We start from the raw sequence: 20,900 nt of genomic DNA on the forward strand, positions 1-20,900 counted from the left end.
ATTATACACAAACACACCAGCTACTTATCATAAATAAAGTTTCATTCTTCCAAATACCTGTTTTAACAGAAACACACATCCCTTTCTTGGTTACAGTCTGTGTTGCAGGCTGAGGCGAGTGCCTTGACTCTCCTGATGGTCCCGAATGCCCATATAGGCAGCCACATGCCCTGTGCCTGAGCGGAGGCCCCCACTTACTTGTTACTGCAATGTTGATTTCTCCTGTTCTCGGAGTGAGCTCCCCATCCTGAGGAAGAGGCGAGATCCCCGAAGTTCGAAGTGGCTCAAGGCCAAGGGAGTTGTCGCCGGCAAGGTCGCCAAGGGCTGATCTTCGGTTTACAGCTTGGGTTCTGGTGAGCCTTTCCATATCGAATGCTACGTTATCAGTACATGGCAAATTCGGCTGCAAAATATTTCTAGGTTAAAAATAATTGTAAGGAAAACAAATCCTTTCATAAGATTCTAAAGTTTGACGCCCTATTGCAAAGACCTTACTAAGTTATTTCCCTGTGATATCCTCTCATTTATCTGCCCACCTACCTACTCCTCTCCTCTCACCCTAAGAGTTTTTCTTCAAAAGGCACAGAGATCTCTTCTCAGAAATGGTACAAAGGAAAACCAAAATTCACTGCAGATCAGAGAAAACTGGTCATGGCCCACAGGCACAGGGAGTCGTAATCATTAACATAAAGATACCAAACACCCAGTTTAAAACAGTGAACTATTACTTTACTTCATGGTAAATGTCCGTGTTGAAGCATCCCAGGTAATAGGAAACACCCCTGTCATCCTACTAACTTCTCCGAAAGCCCCATTTCTCTGGTAGTCAGTTTTTAAGTATCGTCTGCCTTTAAACACAAGTAAAGCATCAAACCAAGAGGAGGTCAAAGTTGAAAAGACTTTTGAACTATAAGAAAATCATCTGTTTCAAGACCTAAGCACCTAATCCTGAGGGAGAGGTATAGAGCTGCTTAGGGCCAAAGTCTACTAATTAAAAAGTGAGCGCCAAAAGTCTTCCACTGTAACAATGTGGATGTTTGGTTTACCTAACAACCTTTGGTTCTCTCAGCATGCAGCAGCAGGCCGCACATAAGAAGCAGAGCTGGGAGGGATGGCTGTGAGAAGTTTGTATGTTTCTAGAGAGAAGTTTCAGCCAAGCAAACCTGGAACCAATGGCTTTCTGGGCAAAAGAACCGTCTCAGGTCATCTCAAAGCCTTATTTTAAAAAAAGCAAAACACAGTGTACTAAGTGATGCTCAGACTCATACCCAGTTAGAAGAGGTTTTTTTATGTTCACTACATGTAAGGATCCATGATAACCTGCAATACATTTTAGAAGGATTTTTGTTATAAACAGAGGAGAAAAGTATTAGCACTTAATATACTTAACAAACAGGCTGGGCATGGTGGCTCACGCCTGTAATCCCAGCACACTGGGAGGCTGAGGCGGGCAGATCACGAGGTCAGGAGATCGAGACCATCCTGGCTAACACGGTGAAACCCCATCTCTACTAAAAATACAAAAAATTATCCGGGCGTGGTGGCAGACGCCTGTAGTCCCAGCCACTCGGGAGGATGAGGCAGGAGAATCGCGCCACTGCACTCCAGCCTGGGCGACACAGTAAGACAGCCCCAACAAGAAGGGATTATCCAGTCCATGGTGTCAGTAACACCCAATACTTCCAGTAATCCCATGTTAAATGGCATCACCACTGACATGATCTCTGGAGACAAAGGACAAATGGGGCATTACTGGCCAACTGTACACACTGAAACTGTGTTTGCCAGTGTATTTAAAATGAGACGACTTCGACCTTCTTTGGGTTGCTAAGATGAGTTCATCTGCTGGATCAAACTAAACTTCTTGTTCCATAGGGAGATCATGCTTCCATTCTTTGAGACCAGAAACTATGTTATTTTCTGATAAGAAAGCGCAACCCTGGATATACATGCTTCTCTTAGGCAAGGACTAACCAAGGTCCTTGGTTACTCAAGTCAGTGTTGACCTGGCACCTGCCACAGCTGGACTCTGGCACACCTGGCGACGGACCCTGCCAGGCTATGGTTGCCAACAGTTCTCCTTGGGCTTCGGGCACTGTCTGCCTTCTCTGCTTGCAACTTACCAACCCCCAAGAGATCAAAGTCAAACTTCAGGCTAAAGAACATAGTTTTATATTATGCCAAGCACAGAGGAGATTACGACTGGAACAGAGTCAACAGCATACAGCCTACCTTTTAAAAAAAGATGTTGGAATGAAGAAAAATCATGTCCTTCTCTCTTTCTTCATCTCATACTCCATCTCATACCCAACAGAAGCACACTTTTAAAAGTGGACCATGCCAGGTGTGACTCACGCCTACAATCTCAGCACTTTGGGAGGCTGAGGCAGGAGGATCACTTGAGGCCAGGAGTTTGAGACCAGCCTGAACATCTTGTCTCTTCAAAACATAAAAAAGTGGCCAGGCACGGTGGCTCATGCCTGTAATCTCAGCACTTTGCGAGGCTGAGGCGGGTGGATCACTCGAGGTCAGGGAGACCAGCCTGGACAACATGGTAAAACCCTGTCTCTACTAAAAACACAAGAAATTAGCCGAGGGTGGTGACAGGTGCCTGCAATCTCAGCTACTCAGAAGGCTGAGGCAGGAGGATCGCTTGAACCTAGGAGGCAGAGGCTGTAGTGAGCCAAGATTGTGCCATTGTACCCAGCCTGGGCAACAAGAGCGAAACTCCCTCTCAAAAAAAACAAAAACAAAAACAAGTTAGCCAGGCATGGTGGTGTGTGCCTGTAGTCCCAGCTACTCAGAAGGTTGAGGTGGGAGGACTGCTTGAGCCCAGGAGTTCGAGGTTATAGTAAGCTATGACTGCACCACTACACTGCAGTTGGGCCACAGAGTGAAACCTTGTCTCTTAAATTTAATAAAAGAAAAAAAAAGGACTAGTACAGTTATTTACCTTCTCTTCCAGGAGTTCTCTGAGATGGGTTAGACTTCTCAGTAATATGGAAAAAAGGTCCTGTTGGGCTTACATGGTTACATGGCAAATATAGCCAGTGTTTTCTTGTGTGTCTTAGTCACGCCTCCTATTATGCCAATTGCGTTATACTGTATTACACATACATATAATAATACATAAAAGTGATAACAAATAAAATAGGAAACATACCACAATTCCCAAGGCCTTCAATATATTAAGTTTGCACATAGGACAGGTACAGTGTTCACTAAGCCAGGGATCCACGCAGGATTTGTGGAAAACATGCCTATAAAATAATGCAGAGTTATGTCACAAATTACACACCGAGAAATTTATTAGGCCAAAATGGAAACAAAGGGAATTTTTAGTCTGTTTTCCCCCCTTTCAGAACATATTTTAAGCCCCAAGAGACAAATATTGGGAATTTATTAAAATATAACTTGCAGAAAATCTCCTGAACCCAACCTCATATGTACAACACTGTGAAAGAACTAGTAAGTAGGATCTGATTGTTTGGACCTTTTATTTTACCAAAATCCAAAAAGGACTAATGGAAACTTAGAAAATTTATTAAGAATGAAAACAATCACACTTTATAAACCAGTTATGCTTTCTACAATAGCTAACATAGAAAAATGGAATTTCGGCCGGGCGCGGTGGCTCACGCCTGTAATCCCAGCACTTTGGGAGGCCGAGGCGGGCGGATCACAAGGTCAGGAGATCGAGACCACGGTGAAACCCCGTCTCTACTAAAAATACAAAAAATTAGCCGGGCGCGGTGGTGGGCGCCTGTAGTCCCAGCTACTCAGGAGGCTGAGGCAGGAGAATGGCGTGAACCCGGGAGGCGGAGCTTGCAGTGAGCCGAGATCGCGCCACTGCACTCCAGCCTGGGCGACAGAGCGAGACTCCGTCTCAAAAAAAAAGAAAAATGGAATTTCAAAAAGATATTAAATCATGGTTAAATGAAAAGAGTTTTCTGTATAGTTATTAGTTTTATGGAACCCTGTTTGAATGTCATTTTTAAAAACTTCTGAGCAATTTGTGTTGAATGTTTATAAAAGCTACAGGGAAGTTGAAGCTATTTTAAGGGGTAAACTGTGCCTAGATTCAAGTAACACTTAGCAATTTTCAGCTGAAATGTTAAAGGGGAAGGATGGGTGATTTTCTCTCTTACTGAAGAAAGTAGAAAGCCACAGCCTTGTGACTGGAAATAAGTCAGTCAGAGGGTTTTGCATTCTTAAAAAAAGGAACTTGTGCCCTCTGGAAGGGAAGAAAGACTGCAGGAGCTGCAGAAATTACTTCTCAAGCTCTAGCACCTGGCCCAGCAGTTTTCCGAAGCCCTAGAGTCCTGGCCAAACAGGGAGAAGGTGGGTGCCAGGACAGACATTCAGGGCAGCTTTGGAAGAAACACTAATCTGAGTTTGGGATAAGATAAAAGAAAGTTTTGAGTAAGATGCCAAAGTGAACCACGGTATACCTTTACAACTTTGATTGTCAATTTCCAAGTTAATGTTATTTATAGCTGTTTTAAAATGCAGTTTTGATTTATAAAAAAGAGGTCTAGAAAACTCCATTTCTGTTGGGATCTGGAACACACGTTCATGCTTACAACTTACAACTTCGGCCTGAACAATATACGCACATGTCTGCCTATCACTGTTTGACGGCCTTACGCTCATTTCTTTGGGGACAAGAGTAAAGATCTTGAAGAATAGATTTGTCAGTCTAGTCTTAAATTCGCAGACAATGAAATAACCAGAACCATCACCCCAAGGCATTTATTTAAACCTTAAAGCTTTTACTTAAGGGCTGGAAACCCGCCAATCCATAGGTAAGCCCCAAATACATTCAGTACTAAGGCATCATGTCTTATTCCTCGTAGCCTGTGTGTGGCGCGGTTCCTTACTACAGGGTGTCCCCAGGGCCAGCCTGGCCTTTCCAGCAGGGGTCAACTGCACTAATGCTGGCTGCTGACCAGCAAAGACCACAACAGGCTTCTTAACCCTTTTGGTGAATACAAACTCCCTTAGATCTGATATAAATTACAGAACCTCCCTCTAGAAAGTCACAGGGACGCAATTGCCTGGTACCTTGCATACATGTTCAGGAGGGGTACGACCTGTGCACTGGGTTAGCACTAGGGTGGGGTGGCCAGAGGTGCTGCAGGTCAGGCCTACGCAGGGCGGATGATGGGACTTGGCCAACTGACAGGTAACAGAAGAGATACGGTGCTGTGACCTCTCATCAGGGCTCTGGTGCAGGAATGGGAGGTATCCCGCTGGGGGTCGGGGGAGGCCTAGGTGCTGTGTTCTGATCGGGGCTCTGGTACAGAAGTGAGAGGTATCCAGATGGGGTTGGGGGGTGGCTGGGCTTGCTGAACTGTTGGTGGAGACCTGGTGAAGCCGCAGCAGCCACCTGGGGGGATAGAGGTGTGGTCCTGGTGCTCCCTACTGGGGCGTTTTTGCTTTTCCCTTTTCTGATTGTCTTGTCTTTCTTTATTCTGAAAGAAGCAAATGGTATAATCCTTGTATTTTCTTTTTAAAGCTGCATGAGTTCAGTGTTCTCTGCCTGTTTCTTTAACCTGAAATTAGTTACAAATATGTTTGGGTTCTTCAGTAACTGTTTCCTTCCAGGATTACTGATATACAAGAAGTATCCGCCCCTCTGTTTTACTAAACAATTAAAAATTTCTCCTCTCGGCTGTAGGGTACTATGAAGAAAAACAAAAAAGACCAACTGGTTCTCTGGCGACAAATTTAGAAAACCTTCCTTCTTTAGCTAACTGAAAACCCGAAATACTTCTGGTCTTTGGGCTCTCCATCCACCCCATCTCTCTCTTACCCCGACCCCTACCTCAGAGCACTAAACACCCTTCCTTCCTAATTATCTTTCCAAATTCCCCACTAGTCCAGCTTCCGTGTAACTCACCCAGAGATCTTCAGTCTCAAATTCCCACGGCACATCCCTCACTTTCACTAACAAAGCTGGGTGGCTGTTCTCTTCACCCACGGCCCTCCTCTCCTTCCTGTCTCTTCTGTGATCTCCACAGGCCGCTGCCCTGAATGCGGTACTTTGTCCCCCATCACCCATTGTCTAACCCTCCTGCTGGTCTCTTCAGTGCAACTTTCACTGAACTCATCGTGGCCTTTGCTTCCCTTCTAGGCAAAGTTCTGCTACACCGGTGTGGTGCTTGGCAAACCACCTTTCTGCCGTGCAGAGCTCTCAGCTAAGGACTGGGCCGGGGCGTTTAATCTACCTGGGGAGGTGTTTGGAGCAGTCAATGCAACACAGCGTGTGGACTACTCAGAGAAGTGCCAAGGCTGAGCACATGCAGGGCCACCACACGGGCAGAGCAGCCCCACCAACTGGTCACACTCCTGCACGCCTAACCATGCTTGCCCTCACTATGGCTGTGGGCTCTCACTGTGGAAGGTGCTCCATGGACACCCAGGAGGCCTCAGAAAGACACACCTGGGGCAAGTGGGGCCTTGAAAAGAAGCTCCCCACTCACGTGATAAAACACACATAAATGCAGAACAGGCCCGCCACACATAGGGTGGGTGGGTGGTGCACTGGGACAGAAAGCAGGTAACATGTGGACAGTGAAACATGAAAAGCACAAGCATACCGAACTTCAACAAGTCCTTTATTCCTATGAGAAATACTTTGGGATACAGAATGAGAAACAAACATGAAAGGAACAAACCCAGCAATAATGAAATTCAGTGCCCTCCCCTTTCCTATGTCCCACACATGCCATAAACTAGAGTGAGTGGAAGAGCGCTGTGGGAGGGGAGGCTCTGTGGGAGGAAGGTGAGTTGCTCTCACAGCTCTGCAGCCTCTTGGTGCCGTTTAAGAACCTGGCAAATATAAAAGGATGCAGAATTATTAAAGGTCACAGACAGAAACTCTCTTCTGCTAGCTGGGGCTGGCGGCAGTCACTGTCTCTATAGGCCCTCCGTTGCAGTGGTGCCTCAGACACGCTGGGGCTGGCAGCAGTCACCGTCTCTACAGACCCTCCGTTGCAGTGGAGCCTCAGACATCTGCAGTGCCGGCCCCCCGCTTTAGCTCCCAAAGTGGCATGGAAACATACGTTTATCCAACCACGCTGCAGCACTCCACTTCTGAAAAAGTACTTCTAACTACTAAAAACTCCTATGACTAACCTTTAAGAGGTCTAAATAAGACGAGGTGACCAGTTCCTCAGTTTCTAAGACCTGCTGGCTAACATCCAAAGGAGAATCAGCTGTGATCACTGAGCCGAGGAGCAGGCCCCTCCACCATGCCAACTGCCACCTGTCCACAGTAAACAGTGCGACAGAAGAGGAAAAGGAAAAGTCACGTGGCAAGAAGCAGGCAATCCCTGAGAGGCTGGACAGTTCTGGATAGAAAGCCCTACCTGAGCTTGTAAATTGTTAAGATGCACACAAAGGTGTCCAGGCCCATCTCCCTCTCTCACGGAGGAGAGGCCGTGGGCAGGTATGACAGGAGAGGCCGTGGGGCGGTACTTGGAGGGTGATGGCTTTGAAAGACAGTTTTAAAAACTGGACTGGAAAATACGAGTGTGATGAGATGCCGGCGAGTGGAGACAGAACACTGGAAGGAGCAGCCAGCCAACAGAACGAGACCCTGAGGAAGGGAGAGAGCAGGCACGCAGCGGCGCGGGGAGGGGCGGCATGGACCACAGCAGACGGCCTCTCCAGCCTGAGTGCCCAGGTCAGCAGGCCGAGGAATTCCACCCATTGCTTCCTCTGGGAAGTCGATGGTGAAGGGGTCCTCTGAGAGTGGAGAGTAAGCGTGTGAGTTAAGGTGCTGAAGTAGAGTGAACACACCTGCAGGTGCTGCTGTGACGAACGCGGGACGCCAGCCAGGTGGGGGCAGGGCTCTGCGCAGAGGCAGGCCTGGCAGGGAGGCTCTGTCTGCCAAGTCAGTTCAGTCCCATGGGAGGATGGTGAGGGAGCAGAACCGCTTAGCAACATGAGGTACAGAGAGCCACAGCAGGTGACACTGACTCTGGCTTCAAAGACACTAGGGGCGGGGAGGCGTCCCAAGGCAGAAGGAATTCTGTAAGCGGCAGCTTGGTGACAGCGAAGGCGCAGCTCTACGAGTGGCATCTGCTGAGGAGAGGCTTGAAGAGGCGCACAGCCATCCTCAGCTCAGTGGTTCTCATCTGGAGGCAGCTTTGGTTGTCACAACTGTGTGTGGGTGGGTGCTACTGACACCTAGTGGGTAGAGGCCAAGGACACTGCAATGCTCACACCCCCAAACAATGACCTGGTCCCAAACGTCGACAGTGCCAAGGTGGAGAAATGCTGCTCTAGGTTAAAGACTGTCACAAGTACTGCTTGATGTATAAAGTTAATTTGCACTACACCTGATAATTGCACTGTTGCTACGTGGCAGTGAGATGGGGTGCTGTGATGAGCAGGCTGTGCGGTGCAGTCTAGGGAAAGTTACAGCTTGGTGACGCAGGGGGTGTCAGAGGAACAAACAGCCGCTCAGTTCCACAGCAACAGGGAAAACTCTACACTCGGCCAGGGCAGTGAGCACGGATAGTAACACAATGACCCAGTCCTGAAAGACAGCCGAGTGACAGTACCATAGAGGGTGCAACGAAAGAAGTATGCCAAAAATTCTAACACTCATAAGCAGACCACAAACACAAACCACTTCTATGGTGGCACGTGCAGCTGCAGAAATGGTTCAGATCAACCATGGCCTGGACCTTGCTGGAGGGCGTGGCCTTGCAGCATCAGAATCGGGCAGGAACTTATAATATAAGTGCATACGCCTGGCCTCCACTCGGGATGTTTCTGAAAGCCTCCTAAAGACTCTGATGCACAGTCACATCTGGAAAGCACTGAACTAAATTTTAAGAAGAGGGACAGACGTCAGGCTCATGCCTGTGATCCCAGCACATTAGGATGCTAGGGTGGGAGGATTACTTGAGGCCAGGAGTTCACAGCAGCCTGGGCAACACAGTGAGACCCCAACTCTACAAAAAATAAAAATTATACAAAAGGAAAAAGACAACTCCAAATGAAACTGTGGAAAAGTCAACACTGAAGGGATGAAGATAATGGGATGAAGCTCCCAGAATAACCTACTTTAGGCCGAGCCTCTCCTGAGGACCCCCTCATTTTAGTAATGCCCGTGAATGGTTTTGGAGGCCCTCATTTTTAGGTACCATGTGGTTCTAGAGGATCCTGGGCTGAAATAGCAAGACAGAATTTGGAGAGCCTTGGCTTCTCCTGGTCATTCCAGTGTTGAAGCAGGCAAGTGTGGATGACACCTCCCTGTGTCCTGCTGGCCCTTCTTCTGATTTGCACTTGCGTGTGCATTTCCTTTAGCCTCACATTTAGACCATCAATGACTGCATGTGAAGGAAGACTGGTTGTTCCATAGTTTAATTTTCTACAGGACAGCCTACATTTAGTTTTATAGATTTTCCTTTATACATAAACTAGAATGACTTGACTTCTAGAATCTTGGATTTCTGTTTCAGTATATGTAATTCTTCAGTTTGATTTTTTTTTTTTAAAAAAAACATTTTCCTAGACTCAAAATAGATGCTTTGTAAGTAAAATAAGACCGGTAGCCTCATGGAGATAACAACTCACGATTATTTTATTAATTCACATGCTCCATGTTATAAGGCTGGAGTTGTGTGGATGTCTTTTAAATAGACGGGAGAAGAGGCGAACTCTTTGGTTTTAGGCTTCTTGGCAGGTGATTTCCTATTTATCCAATTGACACTCAGAACTGTGTATCTTGGTTTCATACTCGCCAGCTCGAGAGGAGCCATGGGAGAAACCAATACGCTGTTTCCAGGGCGCCCAGGCACAGGTGAAAGTTCTCCTCACGGAGAGGAGCACGACATTAAAGGCCTTGACACAGCTCTGCCATTTCTGAATGTGCAACCTGGAACCTGCTATTGGCTCACCATCCTTCACTGTACAACGGGGAAAAAACACCCTCTTAGGACTGCTGAGAGAATTATAGGAGAAGTGAGTATAGTCTGCTCAGAGCAGAGCACCTGAACCAGAGCAGGCACAAAGCAGGTATCAGTTCTCTCCATTTTGCATAATCCAGGTTTAGAAAAATATTTAATCCAAGTCCCTGGAGTTGTTGTACCCAGAGCCAGGTGAGCTCGATGGAAGTCTCACTGAAGGGCCTAGCGATGTAGTCTAAGATGGATAGGAACAAGGGATTGTGTTTGAAACCTACATGAATCACAAATCAATGCCGAGCACAGTGGCTCACGCGTGTAATCCCGACATTCTGAGAGGACAAGGCAGGAGAACTGCTTGAGTCCAGGAGTTCATGTTCAGCTGTGGGCAACACAGCAAGAACCCCATCTTTAAAGAAAACAGGCCAGGTGAGGTGGCTCACGCCTGTAATCCCAGCACTTTGGGAGGCTGAGACTGGTGGATCACCTGAGGTCAGGAGTTCGAGACCAGCCTGGCCAACATGATGAAACCCTGTCTCTACTAAAAATACAAAAATTAGCGGGGCGTGGTGGTGGGTGCCTATAATCCCAGCTACTCGGGAGGCTGAGGCAGGAGAATTGCTTGAACCCAGGAGGCGGAGCTTGCAGTGAGCTGAGATTGCACCACTGCACTCCAGCCTGGGTGACAGAGTGAGACTCTGATTCAAACAGAAAAAGAAAAAGAAAAAGAAAAAGAAAAAGAAAAGAAAAAAGAAAGAAAGAAAGAAAACAAACGTAAAAAGACGATTGAAACCACAGAACAAGAATTCTCAACCTCAACACTCCTAGGCTGTGTCTGGGGAGTCCGGAGGCCGCGTGCACGTCGCATACTGGCTACACCTAGGAAGGCTGTGCAGCCTGCACCTGCTGAGCAGCACCACTCCCTGTCGGCCGCAGCCCCATGGCCAGCAACGCACAGCGGACGTGGCCTCCAGAAAGCCACGGGGTGGGGGGCACTCAAAAGCAAGGGAGATGCCCACTCTGAAAAGGAGGCATACAAAGCACATTAATATCATTCTTTTTCAAACAAATGAAGTTGACATACTTGCAGGGGAGAATTCGGACGACATCATTCTGCTTATAGCTCTCTATGCAGACTGCGCAATGATCAAAGTCTGGGTCAGTTTCCTAAAATGAAAAGTACAGAAACAAAAGTCAGATGCTGCAAGTAGACAAATGGCTGGGATGCGATTCAGCTCAGAATCTTTCTGTGGCTACTATGGTAAGCAAGTGTTATAAAGTGAAAAATTATTAAAATTAATTTGTTTTTATTTGCCTAACTATATTGGCCCAAATTATGTCTAAGCCAATCTATTTTGTTTTTAAAATTTTAACAATCTGTATTAATTCTGTTTATGATATGTCTTACAAAAATTAAGTCGTAATTCTAATTTTTTCAAGGTTAGAATCAGCTTGGACCATCATGATCTCCCCATCCCTCATTGCCCCTGTACTACTGATTGGTCTGAAGAGGTTTCACTGCTATGTTTGACAGTCTGGAAGCTCACCAGGATGCTCACTTAAAGACACACCTAAGTACAGACAGGAAAGATGGTGAGTCAAGTCCCAGCAGACTGCTGTCTAGAAACCCACCCCAAGAATGGGAGCTGTGAATCTGGTCACAGATTGGCGATGGAGAAGAGTCACTGGCTCAATTCAATACTTGGTCTTCATCAAGAGTGAGAAAGAGTCAGCCAGGTATTTAGACACCAAATTAATTGAATTCCTTCCTCCTAGGACTGAGAAGGGGTTTTGCAAAAGTTGTCATAAAACAAAACACGCCATAAGCCAGGAAAACAGACTGTTTGCCATGTCATTGTCACTTGGACTGAAACTCAGTGGACAACTCTTGCCAGGTCTAGCAGGTGCAAACTAAGATGAATTGGCTTTAATAATTAAAGGAAATAACTGTGCTGCCCTGGGATACAATGGAAGATGGGTAGGTTAAATCCGCTCCAGGGAATTTCATCCTAATGTGGCAGCTGAGGCCACCAGGCCAAGAACACATTTACACTGTTACACTGGTTACCACTCCTCTGCCACTGAAATGCAAGCTGTTTTGATGCTACTTATATTTTCTTGAGTGATTTCCCCCCTTTTCTGTTTCCTTGGTGCACAATAAAGTTCACTAAGAATGTCTCCACCTTCTGAAGTTGTTTCAAAGGCAACTAGATACGGTGGTATCAAGGCAATGGGAATACAATGGGTAAAGTCCAAGAAACTGGTAAAACTTAGGAAGACAGAGAATCATATGAAATTATTCTTCCAGGCACAACTCTGTGCTTAAATATTAGAATTGGGTGTGGGGCAGGAGACAGTTTTGGTTTCATGCCTTCTGAGATTCCTTTTTCCCATTCTAGAAAACCTTGAACACTCTGAATGTAGGGGCAGCACTAAGGTGCAGCTGTGTCCTTCTAGCGGAGAAGCAGGGCTCTACCGTAACTAGAGCTCTGAGAGGGGGATGTCAGTCAGAGGTCTCCACCACAGCAGCCTGACACCGCCTCTCTCCCCGGTCCTCCAAGCCACCAGCGATGACCCTGACACACTCTGACACTGCCTCTCTCCCCGGTCCTCCAAGCCACCAGCGATGACCCTGACACACTTTGCTCTCCTTTCAAACTGCTCGACCCATTGTAAAGAGAGCCCCTTTTTAGGTGAAACTCCCTAGAAATACAGGTCTTCAATTCTCCATGTAATTAGTGAAAAAATAAAACAAGAGACACAGCAAAGTCCCAGGAAGTATAGGAAGAAAACACACATCTCCTGGCTTTTTAACGCACAAATGGTCCCACTAGAATTCTCTGAAAATGTATGCTAGGTTTTAGCAGAAGAAAACTCTGTAGGAAAACACAGCTAGAGTTACTGTAAGAAAGTAGTTTAAAATAAAGCATTAGGTAGTATAGTTGGGAGAAAATCTAACAAATGAAATGTAAACAATTAGGGTGTGTCCTCTCCCACCAAACAAAAACAAAACTGTTTGATTATTTTTACAGTGCTAAAGTTAGTTCATTACAGTACCTTGTCACCCTTCTTTACTGTCCTGGTTGTCAATTTACTGATGGCTTTCTTAGCTGCATCTCCAAGACGACGCTGTGAAAATTGCAAATAAAAACAGATATTAAGTGTAAGGTCTCTGAATGACGTACTTTATTTCTAAGCAATTAAAAGTATAAAGTCTCCATTTTACTACATTCCTCTCCATGTCCTACATATAAGAGAATGATAAAAATTTTCTTTAGATAGAAAAACTGGTGGCTGTGCCACAGATTCAGCATTCTGGTTGAATAATAAAAAGTGTTAGAGCACCCTGTTAGGTCAAACTCCCTAGAAATATAGGTCTTCAATTCTCCAGCAGTAAAAAAGTCAGGTGTCATAATTGCTGCATTTTGTGTTGAATAAACATTTGAAATATCACAGCATTATCAAACCCACTTCTTGTACACTCCAGAGCCACTCCAGCTGCTCTAATGGCTTTTGGAGTCTGCTCAAGGAATGATCACCATGAGGTGTGTAAATGCTGTCTTAGAAAAGGGAAACCCTGATTGCTCCTTGAAATTGCTTATCACATCATCAAGCGTGAAGAGAAGGAACGCGTCACAGCTCTACTTCTGGCTCTACTATACTATCCTCTGTCATCCTAGGAAGGTGTATTTACCTTCCAGGGTTGAGCTGTTTTCATTACCTCTAAGGGTGAGGTCAGAGGATCTCCAGGGCTGGATTTATGCAACATTCTCCCAGATGCTGCTAGCACTGCTTGGCACCAACAACCCAAAGATGAAGAGATGGTGATCCCTACCCTTGAAAAGCTCACTGAACTGGGAACAGTTACATTAATGGTGAACCCTCAAGCATGCCCAGGGCCAGGTGGCAGCACAGAGGAGGTGACTAGGAGGGGTGGGGCGAGGCAGGGGAGGAACATCAAGGAAGGTCTTGAGGAGTCGAGGCCTGGGTTAAGACTGGGAAGGGGTGAGATGGGAAAGGCATAGGGTTAGGAGGCGGTTCCGGGTGTAGGGATAGGAGGAGGTTCCGGGCAAAGTCATTATCTGGTAAAGATAAATAGGTGTAAAGAACAGGTATGTGAAGAAAACTAAGGAGAGCATCTGCTTTCCTGTTCAAATTAGAAAAGCTTTGTGAATCAGAGGGCCCTAGAACATTCACACTGGGACACGGGGCACAAACCAAGACTGTCCCTGGCACATCAGGGAGACGGTCCCTCTAGACACATCCGTGCCCTACACTGCAGGGAAGGCAGATGCTGCTCCTGACGGAGCGAGGGGCACCAAAACAACAGAGACCTTAAGAATGTTAAAAACCCATACAAACATGTAAGAAAAAATGTAGGGGAAAGTTTTAAATACACAAAAGAACAGAGAATAATTTAATAATAAAGCCTTCCCTATGTATCTAGCATCCGGCTTCAGTTACCAGAATTTTACTTCTAGTGTTTATCTGTTTCCCCTCTTTATTGTGTTAGATGATTCTGAAGCATATCGTAAGCATCCCATCATTTCAGCCATAAAATTCTCACTAAGCACCTCTAATAGATACGGGCTTTTGTTAGATGCCATTATCTTTCCTAACAAAAGTAACAATGATTAATCAACATTATCCAATACTCACACTACACTACAAGTTCCCTAGGTGTTTACAGAATGTCTTTAAGTAGCTGGCTTGTTTGAATCGAGATATAAAATCCACACACTGCGTGTGGCTGCTCTGTCTTCGAAGCCTAATCTATGAGTTCCCTCTATCACGCTGTTTTTAAACCGCCTTATGGAGATAGATTTGACGTAAAATAGACTGCATATATTTAAAATCTACACCTTGACATATATTTAAAGTTACACTTTGAAGTTGCATATGAAATCTACACTTTTGTTTTCATGACCTATGAAAACCTAGCTACAATTAAGACAGTGCATCGATCACATCCCCAAATTTCTTTGCGCCCCTTCTTAATTCCCTCCTCCCGCCACCCCATCCCTCCATGATCTACTTTTTGCTATAGCAGTTTACAACTTCAGGAATTTTATATAAATGGAATAGATACAGTATGTACCACTGCGTGTAGGCTTCTTTCACTCAGCATGATTGTCTTGAGATTAATCCACCTTGGTGCATGTTTCAACAGTTAACTCCTTTCTAATGTTATCTAGTATCCCACTGAAGAGATGGCCCACAATATCCTTTCACCTGTTGATGGGACATCTGCATTGTGGTCCAGTTTTTGGCTGTACTGAAAAGCTGACAACAATATTCTTTAGTTGTATGAAGACTGTGCAATTCTTTGCATGGACATATGCTTTCTTTTTTCCTGAGGTAAACACAACAAGTAGAAAGATGGGCTCACCTGACAGGTATCTGACTTTTATTTAAGAGACTGCCAAAGTGTTTTCCAAACTGAGCATACTATTTTACATTTGCACCAGCAACGTGCAACTATAATAGTTCCTCCACATTCTCACCAACACTTGGTATGGTGAGTTTTTGTGGGTTTTTTTTTGTTGGTTTGTTTTTGTTTTTTTCCGAGACAAGGTCTTGCTCTGTCTCCCAGATTGGAGTACAGTGGTGCAAACACAGCTCACTGCAGCCTCGACCTCTGGGGCTCACTCAAGTGATTCTCCTGCTTCAGCCTCCTGAATAGCAGGAAGTACAGGGGTGCACCACCATGCCCAAATAATTTTTTTATTTTTATTTTTGTAGAGACGAGGTCTCACTATGTTGCCCAGGCTGGTATCAAGCTTATTGGCTCAAGCAATCCTCTCGCTCTGGCTTCCCAAAATGCTGAGATTACAGGTGTGAGCCACAGCACCCAGCCTCCTTACAGTTTTAATCTGCATCTCCCTATTGTAATGATGTTGACCATCTTTTCCTGTACTTACCAGCCATATGTACACTGTCTCTGGTGAAGTGTCCGTTCATGTTTTTTGCCTGTATTTCTGAGTTGTTTTCTATTACTGACTTTTGAGGGAACATTACATACACCAGCTAAAAATCCTTTTGCTTGTATTTCCCTCACTTTATGGTAATTTTGATGAAGTCAATCATTTTTTCATTTGGTAGATGGTGCTCTAGTATCATATTAAGGAATCTTTGCCTATTTCAGGGTTACAAAGACATCTCCCTGTTTTCTCTTCTAGAAGTTTTATGGTTTTATACTTGGTATTTACGGTTCTGACTCATTCTGTGTATTCTGTCAGGCACAGATGATTCTTTTTTTTTTTTGGCATATGGACATACAATTGGTCTAGAATCATTTGCTGGAAAGGTTGTCCATTCTCCACAGAATCACCTTTCCAAATCTGTCAAAAATCAATTGTACATAAATGTGTGGGTCTATGTGCGGACACCACGCATCTATTCACCATTAAGGAAAGACAATCCTGTCCTGATTTCTGAAGCTTTGTAACAGGTCTGAAATTAGGTGGTGTTAACCATCCCACATTTCCTTTCTATTCTAACATCCTTGTGGTTTTTCTCGATATTTTGCGCTCCCATATGAACTTCAGGATCAGCCTGTCCATCTCTATGATAAAAGACATCAGGGATTTACAATGAGATTGTGCTGAATGTACACATCCACTTGGGGAGAATGGGCATCTTAATAACATGAAGTTTTCCACTCCACACCGTGTATGTGTCTCTCTACCTACTTAGCTGATTAATTTCTCTCAGCAATAGTTAGTTTTCACTATATAGGGCATATTGCATATTTTGTCAGATTTACTGTTAAGAATTTCCTATTTGTTGATGCTATAGAAAATGGGATTTCTTAAAATTTAACTTTCTTAGAGATGTGGTCTTGTTATGTTGCCCAGGCTGGACTCAAACTCCTGGGTTCAAATAATCTTCCACCCCAGCCTCACAAGTAGCTGGGACTACAGGTGTCCACCATCTGCTTGATGAAAATGCATTTTTAAAAACCAATTCTTCATTACTCGTATACAGAAATAAAATTAATTCTTTTACATTGATCTTTTATCATGGAACCTTGTTAAATCTGTTGGTCTTTTTCATAGATTCCAACATATTTTCTTTCTTTTTTTTTTTTTTTTTTTAGAGGGAGTCTCGCACTGTCGCCCAGGCTGGAGTGCAGTGGCCGGATCTCAGCTCACTGCAAGCTCCGCCTCCCGGGTTTGCGGCATTCTCCTGCCTCAGCCTCCCTATAGCTGGGACTACAGGCGCCCGCCACCTCGCCCGGCTATTTTTTTGTATTTTTTAGTAGAGAACGGGGTTTCACTGTGTTAGCCAGGATGGTCTCGATCTCCTGACCTCGTGATCCGCCCGGCTCGGCCTCCCAAAGTGCTGGGATTACAGGCTTGAGCCACCGCGCCCGGCCGATTCCAACATATTTTCTACACTAAATTTCTAGAGAAAATAATGTCTGTAAAGGAAGGCAGCTTACTTCTACATTTCCACAATGGATGCCTTTTACTTCTTTTCCTTTTTATTTACTGTGCTGACTAGAATCTAAAGAACAACGCAGACACTGAAGTGACCAGAGGACACACGCTTCTCTTGTTCCTAATGTTAGAAAAAGAATTTAGTTGTTCCCCATTAAATATAATGGTAGCTGTCAGTTTTTCATACATGCCCCTAATAGTTTGAGGAAAGTTTTAAAATCAGGAATCGATGTTGGACTTTGGCAAATATCTTCTCTCCATCTACTGAGATCATACAGTTTTAACTTTTTTGGCCTGCTAATATGGTAATAATACATTAATTTTTGAATGTTAAATGAAACTTACATTCCGGGAGTAAACACCACCTAGTCATGATGAACGTATACATAGTGTTGAATATAATTTGCTAAATTTTTGTTTGGAATTTTTGCACCTACGTTCAAGAGGGGAACTGGTCTGTAGTTTTGTTTTGTAGTATTTCTGTCTAGTTTTGGTATTAGGAATGATACTGGTGCCATACAATGAAATTGGAGGTATTCCTGCCTTTTCCACTTTCTGTATAAGTTAAGCATTTGAAATCAAAATCTGAAATGCTCCAAAGTATGAAACACTGTCAGTGCCAACATGAAACTTAATGGAAATGCTCACTACAGCATTTTGAATTTCAGAATTTTGGATTTTGTATGCCGAAACGGTAAGTATAATGCAAATATTCCAGAATCTGAAAAACTTCTGGTCCAAAGCATTTTGGATAAAGGGTACTCAACCTATAGTTGGTTTGATACTGTTATCACAGCTGCCCCTTGAACAACACGGAAGCAACCATCTCCAGCAAGTCATCTCCTATTAATTACTCTGGTGTAGTATCTATTTGTTCTTGAACTTCTCCAACATCCTTATCTTGAAACCCTTTACACCCTGATTTTTTTTTGTCATATCTACAATCTGCTTCATGATTTCCTTGACTGGCTCTATCATAAATCCTGTGAACTGATATACAATGCCTGAACACAGTTTTCTCCCATAGAAATCTTTTGTTTAGACTTTCATGGCACTTCCTATAATAATAATGACATCTTCAACAGTGCAATCTTTCCAGACTTTCATGATGTTTTATCTGGATTCTATTCTATAGCATTAAATGCTTTACGTAGCATACTGTGTGTACTAAGCCGTATGGGTCCTTATGACCCCCTGCTCTAGAGGCTGAATTCAAGGCATGTCTGGGGTCGAGAAGACCTCTCTGAAGCCTTCAGTATTGAATTCATGGGGTTCTGGGTGTCCAGGGGCATGTTCCAATATCAAAAACACGTTAAAAGGCAGTCCTACCCTGGCAAGGTACTTCCTAATTTCAGGGACAAAGCACTGATAAAACCAATTCAGAAAGAGTTCCCACTATTCGGTCCTCCCTGTTGTGCAATTAAAACCTGATGGGGCCGGGCGCAGTGGCTCAAGCCTGTAATCCCAGCACTTTGGGAGGCCGAGACGGGCGGATCACGAGGTCAGGAGATCGAGACCATCCTGACTAACACGGTGAAACCCCGTCTCTATTAAGAAATACAAAAAACTAGCTGGGCGAGGTGGCGGGCGCCTGTAGTCCCAGCTACTCGGGAGGCTGAGGCCGGAGAATGGCGTGAACCCGGGAGGCAGAGCTTGCAGTGAGCTGAGATCCGGCCACTGCACTCCAGCCTGGGCGACAGAGCGAGACTCCGTCTCAAAAAAAAAAAAAAAAAAAAAAAAAAAAAAACCTGATGGATGGTATTTATAATTTCCCTTCTAGGCTGGGGTTTAGTAGCTTTATCAATAAGGGCAGTCTTGATCATAGACCTGACTGCATTTGCACAAAACAAATGCCTAAAGTCTTAGTTCTCTCTTCTCTTCCTTACTACTAAATGTCCTTTGTGGCATTTCCCCCTCCAAATAGGGCACTTTCATCAACATTAAAAATCCGTTGAGAAAAATAACCTTTCTCCTCAATGATTTTCTTAATGAAATCTGGGAATCTGACTTGACTGCTATTTCTTGTCAAAAGCTAGTTCTCCTGTTATCTTGTCATTTTTAAAGACAAATCTCTTTCTAAACTTTTCAAACCAACCTTTGCTGCCATTAAATTCTCTAGCTCTATATCCTTTGCTTTGCTTTTCCTCAAATCACATTGGATACTATAGGTATGCCTTCCTTATAGAAATCCTGCACCCAAATAAAAGCTGCAAAAGGCATTTAGCAAAAAGTATACTGTTTTTGTGCCTGTTGGTGTAGCTATTGCAATGGCTTCATGAGTAGCTTTTTCTGTTCTCTTGTGTGTTTTAAATGATATGCTAAGTCATTCCTTGTGAAATGGCAGCACCTGTGCTGAATGAAGACCTCTCTCTATGGTACGTATCAAGCAATACAACTTCTTCTTGTAATGTCATGACTTCTCTCTGCTTCTTGGGAGCATTTCTAGCATCACTATGGCACCTCATACAGGTCCCATGGTGTCATATTCAAGGTTCATGAAATTGCACTAAATACAATGAAAACTACGTGAGAACTGCAAGAGATCACTTTTACTGCAATAATCAGCCTACTGGAGGGAAAAACTGCTCATAAGGGTATGTCACATGACATTTTAAGTGGATACTGGCAACACCTGCGATCACAATAGCAACAGGTGGCTATGAAACTGTTCCATTAATACAGTACATACTACCGTTAATTTTATGCAGTTACGATTTAACACAGTTTACATTTCTTTCAACTGTGACTGGTACCTTGTATTTGTGTGTGTTTTAATAATTGTTAACTTTTTACAATGGATCTTTGTATATTTTATGATAGTAAATGATAAAATAGACTAGTATCTACATATATTTTAAATATGATGACATACCTTTTTCCACTTTTGTGTGATCTCTTCAATTTCTTTCATCAGTGTTTGAGAATATTCCTTGGTTAAATTTATTATTCTTATGTATTTTATTTTTATGTGACTTGTAAATAGGATTGCTTTCTTGACTTCCTTATTATCTAGTTTGTTACTGGCGTATAGAAATGATACTAACTTTTGTACACAAACTTTGTATCCTCCAACTTTACTGAATTTATCAGGTTTATGAGTTTTTGGTGAACTCTTTTGTTTTTTTTCTACATATGGTCACATAACCTGAAAAGGGAGATAATACTCTCTTTACGATACGGATGCCCCTTCCTCCCTTTCCTTTCCTCCCTCCCTCCCTTCCTATCTTTCTTTCTTCTATTTTTTTTCTTAGAGACAGGGTCCCTACTCTGTCACCCAGGCTGGAGTGTAGTGGCGTGATCATGGCTCACTGCACCCTGGACCTTCTGGGCTCAATCGATCCTCCTGCCTCAGCCTCCTGAATATCTGGGACTATAGGCACACACCACCACAGCTGGCTAATTTCTGTATTTCTTGTGGAGAAAGGGGTCTCCTCACATTACTCAGGCTGGTCTTGAACTACTGGGCTCAAGTGATCCGCCCACCTTGGTCTCCCAAAGTGCTGCAATGACAGGTGTGAGCCACCAAGCTTGGCCA

General features: G+C 44.2%; 1 protein-coding gene across 3 annotated transcripts in view; it reads right to left on the reverse strand.

The window, feature by feature from the left end:
- The window catches only part of RNF130 (ring finger protein 130), a 149,385-nt gene that overhangs the window by 49,102 nt on the left and 79,383 nt on the right, over window positions 1-20,900 (reverse strand). For all 3 annotated transcript variants that reach the window (XM_009209710.3, XM_009209711.4, XM_003900635.5), the window contains exons 4-7: window positions 12,981-13,052; window positions 11,008-11,090; window positions 3,164-3,260; window positions 199-403 (exon numbers count right to left, since the gene is read on the reverse strand). In XM_009209710.3, the coding sequence (XP_009207974.2) occupies window positions 199-403; window positions 3,164-3,260; window positions 11,008-11,090; window positions 12,981-13,052 (457 nt within the window). The remainder of the gene's footprint in view (window positions 1-198; window positions 404-3,163; window positions 3,261-11,007; window positions 11,091-12,980; window positions 13,053-20,900) is intronic.

This window comes from Papio anubis, chromosome 5, assembly GCF_008728515.1.
Source record: "Papio anubis isolate 15944 chromosome 5, Panubis1.0, whole genome shotgun sequence".
NCBI classification, from domain to species: Eukaryota; Metazoa; Chordata; class Mammalia; order Primates; family Cercopithecidae; genus Papio; species Papio anubis.